Source organism: Balearica regulorum, chromosome 24 (assembly GCF_011004875.1).
Source record: "Balearica regulorum gibbericeps isolate bBalReg1 chromosome 24, bBalReg1.pri, whole genome shotgun sequence".
Classification (NCBI taxonomy): Eukaryota; Metazoa; Chordata; class Aves; order Gruiformes; family Gruidae; genus Balearica; species Balearica regulorum.
In genome coordinates, this window is record NC_046207.1 from 7,342,849 (window position 1) to 7,357,947 (window position 15,099).

Here is a 15,099-nt window from a genome sequence, read left to right on the forward strand (position 1 = left end):
CACTAAAGGCAAGGCATTAGGTCAGTGTGGCTCAGCTAGCAGGACTTCTCTGCAGAACACAAGGTCATGGCTTCTCCTCCCACATCAAGAGCCGGTGGACCAGACAGCGCAGCATCAGCTGGGCCAGGAGCCTCCAGCACGGAAGGTCAAGTGGTGGTGGTGTCTGCTGAGCTACGATGTTTGCACAGGTGGACTCGACATACCTCTGGCTACCGGTGATTCGCTGCACTGCCATGCAAGGCATTTCGGCTGCCGTTTAAAACCGAGACGCGTGCAATGACAGTGCGCCCAGCCCTTGAGCCCAGGACTCGGAAGCAAGCCCTCCTGCTCATTTAGGAATGGCATTGATCGGTTTTGAAACGAATCTAATCTCACGTCTTTTAGCCTTCAGGGAGGTTAACAAGGGAATCCTCCGGGCTCCATCTGAGATGCAGAGAGATCCCGGGGCTGCAGCTCTCTAGAAGCCGGCTGCAGCGCTCTGAGCACAAGCTATGGCTGAAAGCTCACCGGCTGGCGCTTGCCTGCGCAGTCACCGCACAGCTAGCCAGCAGTTTCTGCCTTGCAAAAAGTGCTGCAGGACAGAGAGATTCACAGATTTTAAGGCCAGAAGAGATCATCGTGATGAATGAGCCTGCCCTCTTGCATAACATAGGCCACAGGGCTTCCAGAATCATATTTTGCTTGGAGTCCAAGTTGTGGTTGAACTAAAGTGTATTTTTAAAAAGAATACCCAACTTTGGTGTAAAGGTTTCCACTGTAGTAAGATGTTCAGACAAAGTTCAACTGAGATGAACCTCTCAATACTTTTGCATTCAGTTCTCTCCAGAAATTACCAAATGAGGGAAGGTGTGACTTTGGAGTTTGAGAGGTTTGTGATCTCGCTAATCAATGTTCCTTTGCCATTTCTTCCCATGGGGACACCGGTACGGTTTTGCATGGTGAATGCCTAGGTCAGTGTGGCCAGGCTTGAAGAGACCAGCCCCTCGCACTTCGCTCTCTCCTCACCTGCTGCTGCGTTTGGCCCTTGCTCTTGCATAGTAAGCTTCGTAAGATTTCGGTTTCAGCTCCAGTGCTTTAGTAGCAAATTCCTCCGCCATTCCAAAATCCTGTCATTACAATAGGTGTACAGATAAGTAATTGAATAGATATAGAAATAAAAATAGATACAGTTTGGGAAGAAAAGAAACTTAATACTGACATTTTTCTTTGCATGTAAACGTGGAAAACTCGATGGCATGTTTCACATGGATTCGACATCATTAACAGCCAGAGAGCTACAATGGCACGTCCAAAGACTCAAAGCCCTCTTGTAACGCTGGATACTGTCAGCACCCACAGAGGCCAACGTGCCACTGGCACCGTTCTCATCGATTGTGTCCCCAACAAGTGCAGGCAATCCCTCTCCAACAACCTACAGTCTTGAGGAAACATCTGGTCTCACAGAGGATGGAATGTAATCGCGTGAAGGATTTTTTTCCATAGTTGAAAGCAATAGGAAACCTTTCCCACACCCTCTGCTTCCCACTCTGCAACACACTGACACACTTCGAAGGGATGAATAAAGCTGCATGTGAAGGATGGGACTACGAAACCTTGGTGGCCACAAACAGGACTCACCTGGCAAAGGTCTCCTACCAGTGCCACCCATTCTGCTGTTCCTTGTCTCTCCCCTACATCACACCTGGGAGACTAGTTTGGGAGTGGGGAGGGAGAGGGTGGCAGCACAGGACGGAGGCTGCTCTGGGTGCTTTCGAGCGGCAGCGCCATCAGACTATCAGCCACAGTTCAAACCCTGCCAGCTGTCCTCCCTCGCCTTGTCCCAAATGCTTCACCTACCACTAAGCTCAGCACTTGTGAAGGAGACCTCTTCCCAGCAGAGGGGCTTTAATTTCACAACTAAACATTGCTTCGGATTGCTGGCTTGGGCAACGGCCCTGAGCAGTTCTGGGAGAAAGGACCGAAGAGTACTCCTGGTTTGTTCCAAAACTCAGTAAAAGCAAACCCCTGCTATCTGGACACCCTGCCTGGGGAAGCTCATACTTTTGTTTGTACCTTCGGTAGCAGTTACTGAAGAGACATTGCCTAATAGACTAAATTGGGAACAAAGAGGTAGGTACCTTTATGTTTTCATCTATAGGTACAAAAACTGCAGGAGCAACTACAGCCCTCTGAAATCTTCAATCACAAAACCTGGCATTCCCCAGTTAACAATAAACCAAAAATCTTGTCCTTACAGCGCAGGTTTAGCTGCGAGTTGGCTTGTTTAAAAAGAAGGTTCACACGTTTTCTACAAACTGTGGTGTTTGTTCACCAGCATTACGGTTTTACTTCCACTACTTTTCATCTTTCTCCCTCACCACTTAAAAAAACCATGAAGGTGTCACAAACCCCCCTCTCCCTCCAGTGGGATCTTCGCTGGCTCACGGCCTTGGAGGAGATTTCACTTCTCAAGTGTATGGAGAGTTTAAGCTGCAGAGGTGAAAGCCCCTGCACGCAGAGCAAGGGGGAGGTGGCACTGCTCTGCTGGAAGGACAGACTTGCTGCAGGAGCTGGTCACTACGTGCTGCTAGATGGGAGTAGGAAGAGCGACGGTGATCTGGCAGTTCTGGGAGGAGAGGGAGTATGTGGGGGTGTTTCTGGATGAGTCACTGCCCCGGGGAAGTGCTAGCCCCCTAAGCATATGCTCCTTCATTTTAAATTAATTAGCATTCAAAGGAGCACATCTCCTGGCTCCTCCCTCACCACTGCCCCAGAAATCTGGAAAATGCCTCCACCCTCAATTCACATCATCATCAAAAGGGAGTAATAAAAAATTCAAAAAGCTATAAACATAGCAATGAATTTTTAATCACCAGAAATGCATATTAAATCATTACTGCTTTTGAATTATAAAATGCCAGTGCTCTGTGAAGGACAACCAGGTTACACAGAGGAGAGCTCTCAGAGGTGAAAGCACAATCACAGGATGGACATATCTCTGTGCAGAGGCAGAAAGCTGGCAGCTTGAGCTTAAGGCCACGAAGAGTGGGGAGACTTACGTTCATTTTCCTTCGACATCGGGAGAGGTTGAGAAGGAGAGACACTTTCAGCTCACGGAAGGTTTTCAGGTCTTCTCCAAACCCTTCCCTGGGGAATTTTTTCAGAGCATACTGGTAGCGCTGGGCAGCCTCTTTCACTTTACCTTTCTAATAGAAAGAGAACATGTGAAAACACATCCTTGGGTTGAGTTTACTTCACTGCAGAGAACCCACTCACCAGCCCCAAGAATGTTTTAGGTGGTCAAGGTAACGCGACTTCACTATTTAGCTCTTTTCTAGAAAGGAAAGCCAGAACATTTGATCAAGGGAACATCTGATCTGGGAACGCAGATGCCTTGTGCAAGTTGAGTTCTCCCACTTTGTACAGAGTCGTCACGCTACAGTGGGAAACACAGCAGAAATTGTGTTATGGTAACTCGATACAACTCCATCTGGTTTCTGGATAGATGGTCTTTTGAGCTGGGTGATCAGTAACTCATTTCTGGAGAGCACCCTACGCCCAAAGGTGTAGGTCCTTAATAAGGACCAGGGAGGGTAAAGAATGCAAAGTGTGGGACTTTGGGTGGAGTTCCTGGGGCTCCGAGAAGCCTCTGCAACAGTAAAGATAAATGTTATGGCACCTATGTGGCTCTGAAGTTGGACAAATGGGTTGAGATTCATCTCCCTGGACTTTAGATGTCTAAAAATTAGGTGTCTACATCTGAGCCTGTCAACCAGGTTCCTTTTATAGTTATTGGGACGCAACAGTCACCTTCAAAGGGTGACTCATCTTTGCTATTTTGGGCACCTATTTTTGCGATGGGCTGATCTGCGCCCTGGAGGGGGGCAGCCGTGGCAGCCTGGGTGAAAGAAAGAGGGCAAAATGGGATCTAGGACGCGTGCAATTCATGATGACCCAGACATAAATTTTGCAGCTACGAATAGTAAGCTTTAAAACCTTTTAGACTCAGGTTTCTCAGCTGTATCATGTATCTCTGGCAGATAACTCCAGTTACAATGCCAGCTTTGCATATTTTTTGCTTCACTCTTAGAGCCCAACAGTGAATCGTTGTTCTTGCACATTTTGTGTGTTTGTGTGCAAATCTCCAGGTTTTAAAGATTGGGTTAAAATAAACACAGAGCGAAAAAGACTCTCTGACTGTAATGGTGGAACGTCTCCCATGGGCCAAAGGGCACGGCGAAGCCATCTGTGTCCTGACAATCTGTTTTCATTGCAAAAAGTTTCTTCCACGAGTTTTTCTGGGGTATACTATCGTGTTGCCTTGTTCCACGGCAGTGAGCCTGCTAGGTAATGACATCGTTGCCAGATCTGATGTGATGACATCAGCACTCCAAATCTCTGTAAAACACTTGGGTTCTGGTGTTTACAAAGAGGAAGTGAAGTGCTGGCTCAAATCCAGAATGTGGAGCAACTTGGCTTTGCTTCAGCTTTGTTACAGATTTGGACAATAAATCCCCCCTCCTCAACCCCACTAACCAAACCCAAACAGTTTGCAACACAAGGAATGCTGCGAGCAGTAGCTTGTACTTGCCACGGATTAAGGCAGCAGCATTGCTCAGTCAAAACCTCATACAAAGTTATGCTGCAAGCTGCATCTGTTCAGTTTTTCCAAAAACAATCTTCTCACCTTATAAAACATGTCTCCCTCCTCCATCAGCTTGCTCAACAGGATGATCATGATGTCTGGTTTGGAGGTCGCCATCGCCCATGTTGCTGGACCTGTAGTGTACAGGATGCATGATGGGTAAAGAACTCATACAATGCAAGGGTGGTAGGAAGCTGGGTGGAAAAAATATCCTGGGGTGGGAATTTCTGCTGGAGAGAACAACTTGGCATGGTCAAAGGGCAGAGCGCTCCAAATGATTGAGCTGACAATTCCTCTCGCACTTAAATTAACGTCATCCACATTGCAAATGTTTTCCTTTGCAGTCATTAAGACCAATCCTAATCACCACCACCACCACCACCACAGGCTGGGAAATGACGGGAGCCATTTCCACAAGAGGGCACTGCTGATTGTGGAACCAGCTGGGGTGGGGGAAACAAAACATATTTAACAGGAAAAAATCAGAGTGGTTACATAAAAGCATTTCTAAATTAGAATCTCTGGAAGTGTACTAGGAAATCTGCAGTTCAACTGTCGATAGGCGTTTTGTGTTTAAGTGGATTGTGATTTCCAACTTCACAAGGTGGGAAATACTAGAGTAGAAAATCCATTAAGGTGGAAAATACGACAAAGGAAAGGTCGTGCCTAAGTGCTGCTGGTGCCGGAGCCGTCCGTTGGGCTGGGGACACGCTGGCTCTGTGCAGGGGACCGCCTGTGCAGAGCCAGTCGTTATCTCAAGGTCTAATACTGGGAGGGAAGGGGTGGCAAAAATTTGGGGACAACTCATTAGTGTGGGTGAAGAATAAGTCAACAATATTCTATAAGTAGATTCAGTACATTTTGGGGGAAGGAAGTTAGTTTTTGAGTTCAAGTTATTCTCTGCAACAGTCATTAAAAAAATTATTTGAAGGTGAGGTAAATTAAAAGATTAGAGGTGTTGGGGACGCATGCAGGCTAAATCAAACAGGAGAAAGCAAGGCTGACAAAGCTATCAGATCGAAGCTGATGCTGACAGCAATGAGATATACCTCGTGGGCGACTCGGTAACGTCTGACAACCTTCAAAGAAAGGAGAAAACAAAAAGTTGTAGGAGAGAGGGGAAAAAAAAATGGATGAAGGTGAAAAAAAAAAAAAGAAAGGAAAAAAGCAGCTGTGAGAGGCAGGCAGCAAAGAAGCCAATGCACCAGCAAAATCCCCTTTCACAGGAAAACGTAACGTGAGCAGCTGTGTGGCGCAGTGCAGGTAACACTAAGATCTGAAAGCATACACAGAGCGAGTGAATGCAGCAGCTCACAGCAATGCATGGACATAGTACGTTTGTCGACTCAGACTAGTAAAGATAGAAAAAGCATTACCAGAGGAAAGACCTTGCCAAAGAAACAGTGGTTTATTGATTAACTTGGCTAAGTAATACGACAGCAAAAAAAAATAATCCCCATTTTAATAAAGAGATCAAGGCAGCCATGACTCGCCGGCTGCTTTCGGAGGATGAAGCAGCAGCTGGGGCTGAGGCTCCCTCTGCGTTACGCTTGTATTTTCTAGGAAGCCAGCCCCACTGCTCGGAGTCCTGCCTGAGCACAGAGCCGACAGCGGATGGTCCCCGTGTCCCTACCTATCTTTGCTCCTTTCTTCAGGAGAGTGACCACGACCGAGGTGTTGCGACACCCCACTGCCCTGTCGAGGGGGCGCATCCCGCTGTAGTCGACGTGTTCGATCATTGCCCCATGGTCCACCAGGAACTGAACCTGCAACAAGAAGCCCAATGGTCAGTTCTGCTCCTGGGCGAGATCTTCGTGCGCTGCTAGGGGATGTGCACCCAGCAAAAGCTTGCTCTGCTCCACTGCCTGGGCTAAACCCACCTCTATAGGGTCTGTGGGTACATCAGTCTCATGCTTTGACCTCTGTGGAAGAGCTCACGCATATGGCGGGCCAGGACCCCATACGGTTATCGCTACATCAACCCAAACTGTGCGATTTTGATGTTTTTATGCCAACTACCCTTTTTGTTCTGCGTCTATTACCGGCCACTTACCACCTCTGCATCGCCGTAAAAAGCTGCCAGGTCCAGCGGCGTGCGTCCATTTTTGTCCGCGTGGTCGGTGGCAGCCCCGTTCTCCACCAGGGAACGCACCACAGAGAGATGTCCCTTCAGACAAGCCCAGCTGAGGGCTGTCAGGCCCTCCTTGTCCATTAGAGAAATGGAGGCACCTGAAAGAACAAGCATCAGTTCACTGAGGAGCTCTCTGCTGTTGAGCACTACGAATCAACAAACCATCAGCTTAGTGATGACGGCTTATTTTTAGAGAGCTATGTACATAATTATTAATTTATTAACATTTCTCCCACCGTGGATCCCACCCTCCACAGCAACTTCAAATGCACTGATAGGAACTGTGGCAAATGAGTTTATGCACACCAAGCTGCAAACTTTTTCGCACCTAGCTCTGTAGGCTTTTCTGGCAAACATCTTCTGAGCAGTAGGGTGGATTTGACATCCCTCATCTGAGACATCAATCTTTCTTTTTAACTGTTTCGTTTTGGGTTGGTTTTTTTTTTAATCAAAACCCATTCCAGCCTGTGAGAGTCAGAGATGAAGACCATTTTGCTGTTTCAGCAGGTCATCACGTACCAAGGGGAACTAAGTCAATTCAGCTCAGTTCTTCTAAAAAAGCACATATTTTCTCCTCGTTACCCCCTTTCTTTTACCCAAATCGACACAATTTCCAGCATTATTTCTCCCTGAACTTTACCTAATATAAATACAATGTTGTGGGATAAACTACTGCCAACTGCAAGCCAGGGAGAGAGGGACTTGACGTTTTCTTGGACGAAGAAACTGCGCTGCCATACCAACGGGTCAGTATTGCTTCATACGGCATATGGATAAGCATAGGAGATCTGAACAGCAGCATTAAGCAAACACTCCTCGTCATGGCATGAAGACAACTCCTGTTGCCATGGCACAGGCAGGGCTCCGGCTCTCGAGCGTGCAGAAGAGATCCGTATCAGCTCTGCTCCTCCAAGGAATTGTGGCTACCTGCGGGATGCTCCTGCCAGCAGCCTGGGATGAATTGCTGCTGCAGTATTTTTCTCCTGCAGGTGAACTCTAAACTGCCCAGTGTGAGATCTCTGGCTGCAGAAAGCTCAGCAAATGGGGGAGTAAGGTGAATTTCCTGAACCCTCCCATTCGTGCCAGGTGACATATCCTCCGGTTAGCAAGCATCGCCCAGATGACAGCAAACTGACAGGTCTTCCAGCTTGCACAACTTTTTGCGGAGGAGCACAACACATGAACATTTGCTCGGGATACGCTCAGAAACCTCCGCCCAGAGCTCTCCGCACAGCCGCAGCACCCTGCCTGCTGCGCGCCTCCGAACTGCAGCCTGGAGCGCCAGCGAGGGAGGTGGCAAACGACGGCTGGGGCAATCTGGTGTGCCGAGGAGGGACGCTGGCTGCAGTGTACAAGCTAAGAGAAGACAACATAAACTCCCAACCTCTTGCCAGCCTTCTCTCGCACTGCCCACACTGCACCCAGGAACTCTTCCGAAGCTCTGGGAAGGCCCTCCAGATGATCCTCAATGGACCCGAGGCCAACTTTTGCTCAGCAAAGCAGGACAAAGCCTCATTTCATTCCTTCTTATTTGTACAGCTACCTTCTTGCAATCAAATCCTCAAAGTCTTTTCTTGTGTTTTCCCTCTGACTCTTCTGGAGCGGGCGAGAAAGCTCCTACAATAAGAGGGAAGGCTGGAAAGCTCCATCACCGCTTCCCACTCTCCCCAGCCCCGTGGAGGAGACACACCATACCACAGGGTGACACGCGCAGACTTCAGGGTATCACTGCCGCAATGCAAGCTGAAGGTCTAAGCGAGTGGACAATGCGCACCGCTTCAGAAATGCCAAAAGGCTGCTCCGAGGCAGGCTGGGCACGACCTCGGCAGAAGCGCCGAGCTCAGCCGTGGCTCCCAGCAGAACCTCTGCTTGACTCTGAAGGCATCTTACGCTCCTTTGGGGATCTCTGACCTACTTAGCATTAAGGCAGGCAGACATGAAAACAACTGATGGTTTCGAGGGCAAGTGGCTTACGGTGACCTCATGGGACCGGTCCCTGCTGCAGCGGGAAAGATTTTGTCTGGGTAAGCCCAGCTTGCTGCTGAGAGGGGCTGGGCTGCTCCTTCTCTAAAAGAATTAACTGGCTAAATGCAAGAGCTTATGATTTAGTATGTTATCCAGCAGGCACATAACAACGAGCCAGCTAGAGGAAAAAAGAAACTATTGACAGTGTCAGAGGATCAAAAAGAAGCAGGGAGTGTCCAGGATGGCCGGATCCCTTCTGTACAGAGGATGCATCTGCAGATGTCGTGCCCAGGCAGGGTTACCGCCCTGCAGGGACGAGGCTCGGCGTTGAGTGTCAAAGGCACAAGATATACAGTGAGGAGCAGCACCCACAAGTACCACGTACCCCAAGTTGTAAAAAAATCAAGGGATTGATTTTTGCAGGAAAATAAGCTTCAGACTCAAGCTCTCTCCAAATGGAACGAGCATCAAGAATTATTTTGCTTTGTGTAAGACAGATCCGTATACGTATCAGCTTTAGCAGAGCTGCTACCAGGAAAGTTCAATTCCCCATTCACACGTCCATTATTTCTGGGTGTTAAGCGAGAGCAGTAGGTAACTCTTAAAATTTGGATTTCAAATTGATTGATGACTACAACTCTGTTAGTAGAATGTGTTTACAAACGCTGACTGTGTTAATCAAGCACAGTCAAATGAGATTTACTTTGCAACACACTAATTAATGCTTATGCCTTATGATTCACACACTTGGATTTTAATGAAACATTGAACAGGATTGTCAAAGCCATTTTAATTAAAATATACCATATATCACTGTACTCTGCCCAGGCCTGAGCTAACTGTTCAGGACCACGCACTATAGCATATTTAGGGGAGTTTATTAAGCTATTGAGAAGAACGGATCTTTTAAAGTAAAAAGATGATTTTAATATTTTTGACTAGTTGGGCTCTCAGGGTCCAGAGAGCCAGGGAAACATTACGCCCATTTGCTGGCGATCCTATAGCCGGGATCAGATTATCTGGTATGTTCATTCTCCACTGAACCAGTCTTAAGCAACACGCACCGTTCTCAAGTCTGGCAAAACCAATCACTTATTTTAAGCCTTTTACACCGATTCAGTCAAGCTGCCAAAGGGGCCACAGCACAACTCAAACATGTGGAGAGTGTTAACTGGAAATTTTTAAAGAAACAGAGCATCAGAAAAGAATTAATTGAATTAATTCATAGGAAACTCATGCCTCAAACTGATCTTTGTCACATCCCCGTGCAGGTTACAGCACCGAGCAGCAAGGATCCCACTGGCCTGTGGCTCAGGACAGACAGACAGGCAATGAGAATACTTGTTCTTGGAAGCTTGGCAATTTTACAACTACTGCGTAAAATATTCAAGCGTCTCACATTTTGGCTAAGAGGTCAGACACAGTCACTTACGATATGAAGAAAACATCCCTTCTCAAACAGGGATCTTACCTGAAGTAAAAATATCAAATAACAACACAAGAATTAAATGCTATTTCTAGCAAAAAAAAAAAAAACAACAAAAACAAACCATGAATCGAAAATTACCCAAACATTGGCTATTTGTAAAAAAAAAAAAAAAAAAAAAAAAGAGAAAAAAAGAAGAAGAAAAAAAAGTTGTCTCTAAGGAACTACAGAAATAAGAAATAATTGTGTTCACACAGGTTGTAGGCAGCGCGTTGTTCTGACTCACCTCAAACATGTACATCAGAAATGAGTAAAACTGAAACATGCTCCTGTTGACTGAGTAACTCCTAGTGAGGAAGAGTTATTAGAGAGTGAAAGTACTGAATCTGTAAGCGCAAAGCTGAAGAGCAGACTATCTTCAAAACAATTCTGTTTTGTTTTCAACAAATACACCAAATCTTTGCCTGTGTCAGGGCCTTACCCTCCTGCTGATGTTGGTGTCAAAAACGTGGGTACCAATACTAGCACTAAAAATGGAAGTGTTAAAACATGACCCACATTCTGGTCCTGTGGGTGAGGCTCGCCTGCCTGTTCCATGGTGATGCTCATGGTTCAGTCACATTGCTTGTTGACTTTTTTTTATCTAAGGAGAAAGCTCCAACCATGGGTCAAGGGCATATTCTTAACTCAAAGCTCAAAGCGCCTGTGATATGTGTTTTACTTTCTCACACAAAATGCGTGGTTTTGAGGCTGTGAGCACCAAACACAAAACAAAACCGATAAGCAAGATTAACACTATGACTATTCTAGTCTTGCTCTTCAACAAGCCGGATCCAGTGCTGAGAACCTCTCCTACCGCCTGATCCAGCAACGATCAACAATCGTTGATCAACAATCCCCACCCCGACGTTACGAACTCCAGCTGTGCAGGAGACAGTGCGGTGTGACTCGTCGTGGCCGGTCTCCAACACACTTCCAAGCACGTGCTCTAACCTTGTGCAAGCAGGAACTCCACCGTGCCCAGATGTCCCTCAGATGCAGCCATCATCAGTGGCGTCCGTCCCTGCTTGTCTGCCATGTTCACATCAGCGCCGTGCGTGAGTAAGAGATCTACGATCTGCAACACACAAAGCGAGAACACACGTTGTACGTAGAGCCCCAGCTGGAAAGAACCCAGAGCCAAGGGAGAGCAGAGTGGTCCTCATGTCTTGACACCTCACCCCACAAGGCACGGTGCCCTGTGGGATTACTGCTGCAAGATTAGGGCAGAGCAGAAGCAATGGAGGTATAAGGAAAAAGGACAGGAAAAATGGTTATTACAAAAAAAAAAAAAAAAAACAATTACAAGGGGTAATGGCTTTAAACTGAAAGAGGGGAGATGGAGATGAGATCCGAGGAAGAAATCCTTCCCTGTGAGGGTGCTGAGGCCCTGGCACAGGGTGCCCCGAGAAGCTGTGGCTGCCCCTGGCTCCCTGGCAGTGTTCAAGGCCAGGTTGGATGGGGCTTCGGGCAACCTGGGCTAGTGGAGGGTGTCCCTGCCCATGGCAGGGGGTGGCACTGGATGGGCTGGGAGGTCCCTGCCCACCCAAACCAGGCTGGGATTCTATGAAAAATGACCTTTTAAGTCAGGAGCATCCCATTTGCTTCCCAAATGGTGAGATAACACAGTACTCAAGCAAAAGCTGTCTGCGGCCAGCAAGAGCTCAGGGTGTTTGAAGCATCAGTATCACTTCTTCTCACTCCAATCGTTCCTCAGAAAAGTTGGGGGTTGTCTTCTCTAACCGTATTTCAGCGAGATGGAAGGGATGGCCTGACCCTACATTTCAGGCCACCCCAACGGCGCGAGGCACCTGCTCACCTGCCAGTGGCCCTGTCTTACGGCGCTGAAGAGCGGAACGACCCCGCGGCGGTTGGGCTGTGCCACCGCAGCACCCTGCTCCAGGAGGAGTCGGCAGACCTCCAGCTTCCCGCGCCCGGCCGCTGCCGTCAGAGCTGCAGGAGAGAGAGAGGCAGTGAAGGGAAAGAGCCGCACGCTCCGTGTTTTTTTCCTACCTGGAGACAGGTCTTTCTGCTGGATACCGAAGCGATGGTGCCTGAAATGCCAAACATATCTCACGACAGGCAAAATGAATGAAGAAAATGGGTTGGATCAGTACAGTTCTAGCTCTTACTTGTCATTTTAGTTTACTTCAAAGGTCAACTCCTCCATGAAAAGATCTCATAATGTTATGGAAAGAGGTTAACTGGAATAATCAGCTTTTATTATTTTCTGCAAAAGCCACAGGCTGCAAGACCGAGTGTCTTAGCAGGGGCACAATGTCCAGAGAAAACACGGGTCTTTAGGTACATGCTGTCTTGACAAGACCTTCTGCAACCTGTCCTTGACTCGTTCCACCGTGACCCTGACTATGAGAAGGACCAAGCTGGAGGCACTGACAGATCACTGCCAGCCACTGCACGTCAGTAAGATTTGTGGCTTTTCTCTGCTCGAACGAGAACAGAGCAGCGTTATTCAGATGGAGAATTTTTATTTTCTAATATCCCACGTTAGCCTGTGCATCTTTGAGACCAGGGAAAAAACTGGAAAGCAAAAATCGTATGGATATGTTCACCCATTCTCCAAGAAAAATGCCGATTCTGGGCTTTGTTTCTGGCCAGGACTGATCCCATCAGCAAAGGTCTTTGTGCAAAACCAAAATTCTCTCTCATTTCTAGTATCACAGATGCTCACAATATTACAGGTGGGTAGAAGTAACACCTGACAGCTCTTTCCCTGACAAACTGTGCTCTGTTAACTCAGAAAGTACGGTTGGGTTAGAAAAGACACATTCAATCTGAAAATAGTTCCAAGTGCAGGACCTGCCTTTGACTCGTCTTTGGTATTAATTTTAGACTTTTTGGTTCCTCCCTCCTCTCCCTAACTTTCTGTGCACTTCAGCACAGCTCCTCTGGCTCGCTGCTCTGCTGCTTCTAGTAGGAGTTTGAGCAGAAGGTGGGAGTCTATTTCTAACTGACGTAGCTTGTTTTTTCTTTGAAGTGCATTTCTGTGGGATGGCTGATTACGAGGTGTTGATGGGTTTCCAACTGCAACACTGTTAATGTTGGGGGATTTAATTAATTCTCTATTCTGATCCACATTATGGTTGAGTTTTCTTCTCTTGGGGTTGAGAGACACCAAGAGTTAAAAGAAAAATCATCTTGCTGCCACAAGCAGAACATACTGCAAAATCTATAATCAGATCCATGTGGGTTTTAAACGTAAGCTACGGATATAGAAGGAGGACTGTGTGTAATGTGCATGGCAGAGGGATTGGTATGCAGGGCTTTTGGGTTCTATTTCTAAACCTGCCTGCACTTGAAATGTTGCAGGTTAATTTGAGGTATTTCACATCAAAATGACTTTATGTTTGCAACAATGAAAGTACTGTAAATTGCCAAAGTGTTTGGTGTTCATCATGAAATGTTCTTTGGAAAAGACTTTACAGAAACAGGATGACTTGATCCACAGCCATACCATTCTGCACCCTCCCTTGCAATCCACTCTACCTGGATTGACATGTCTTTGCTATTCCATTCCTCAGGGTCAAAGCAATTGGTGCAGGTTACTCCAGCCTGTCCTTTGCAGCTCCAACTCAAGAGAAGCTCAAAAGCTTCCGTGCTACCGAGCAGTCAGACCTTACTGCTTCAGGCAGGTCCCACACTGATGACCTGGATTCGCTGCCTGCTGCTGAGAGACACCTATCCAAGCTTGTCTTGTACAATGCACGGGTATCTAAGCATCTGTCCTCAGAAATGCAGAAACTCCTCGAGGGGCGAAAGGAGCTCAATCCAGCTGGACCCTAGGAGGCCAGCTCACCAAGGCACACCCAGACTTCATCAGTGCCTGTGCTTTGAACAGAAGGTTGGACCAGATAACCCCCTGTGGTCCCTCCAACTGCAATGAGCAGGATAGTCTGCTGCTGCTCTGAATACAGGTGCCTCTATCTTCAGCCTTCTAACCAAAGTGGCTTTTGACACCCCCAAGCTCCAGCTCCACTGCTGGTCACCTCAAGCCCAGAGCACTACCCTGTCACATCAGCTGGTGTCCAACTGTCCAAGCCCAAAAGCTCAATGAAACTACCTCAGGAAAAATTCCAGAAGTTCCTGCTTATTTAAGCCTTTCAGCACTCCTCAGATGGACTTATCAACCTGTATCTGGCATCTCCAGCGTGCCTTGCAACAGCAAGGTAAAGCTGTGCCCGTGTGTTGAAAGGAGATTGGAAAAGCCAAGAAGAGGTAAGGTGAGGAAATGAGAAAAATGGAAATGGTTCTGTTTGAAGTTTTACTATGTGCCAGAGAAGTCCTGTGGCCCAGCGTGCAAAGGCGAGTCCACCAAGCCCAGGCAAGGAGCAGTGACCAGGATCCTGGGCTGGAAAACAGGAACGTTCATTTTGCAGCTTTTCCATGAGGACCTAGTCAAGGAGAACAATCCACCATGCAATAACAAAGTCTTGGCATAAACACCATGAACCAGTTGCAGCATTTCTCACAACACAGCTCAAACAAAACCTGGGACAAGTTTCAGGTGTGGACGTGCCCCTCTCCGTCAGTGAGCAACGTCAGACAAGCCACAGTCTCCAGCATCAGGGATCTGCTACGGCACATCCTGCCTCTGCCGTTGTGCAAAGCATCTCTGTTTTCTTAGAGAAAAAACTTTATCTGGAGAAGGAATCATTAAATTGCTCCTATACGGCACGTGTGTCTGTTTCGCAGCCTGGCAGCAGGACAAATGCAGTTTGATGGAGTTGTTCTTTGCACCTCCAACTCTGATGGAGTTATTACAAAAGTGACTCAGATACTTTGATATTAGTCTTGTCCCAGAGGGAAATATTCCATCTGGAGTTGGCTATAGTGTGCTGTCAGCAATTCCTAAACTTATGATGTAACTTGGCACTGCCATTTGGATGATATCAG

The 15,099-nt window shown here is 47.3% G+C and overlaps 1 protein-coding gene across 20 annotated transcripts in view; it reads right to left on the reverse strand.

The window, feature by feature from the left end:
* The window catches only part of TANC2 (tetratricopeptide repeat, ankyrin repeat and coiled-coil containing 2), a 248,943-nt gene that overhangs the window by 8,720 nt on the left and 225,124 nt on the right, over positions 1-15,099 (reverse strand). For 16 of the 20 annotated variants that reach the window (XM_075775485.1, XM_075775496.1, XM_075775498.1 and 13 more), the window contains 8 exons: positions 12,005-12,138; positions 11,140-11,263; positions 6,678-6,853; positions 6,258-6,390; positions 5,674-5,703; positions 4,667-4,758; positions 3,039-3,185; positions 1,006-1,106 (listed from right to left, as the gene is read on the reverse strand). In XM_075775485.1, the coding sequence (XP_075631600.1) occupies positions 1,006-1,106; positions 3,039-3,185; positions 4,667-4,758; positions 5,674-5,703; positions 6,258-6,390; positions 6,678-6,853; positions 11,140-11,263; positions 12,005-12,138 (937 nt within the window). The remainder of the gene's footprint in view (positions 1-1,005; positions 1,107-3,038; positions 3,186-4,666; positions 4,759-5,673; positions 5,704-6,257; positions 6,391-6,677; positions 6,854-11,139; positions 11,264-12,004; positions 12,139-15,099) is intronic. The other 4 variants (XM_075775502.1, XM_075775490.1, XM_075775492.1 and 1 more) reach the window with 1 other exon arrangement.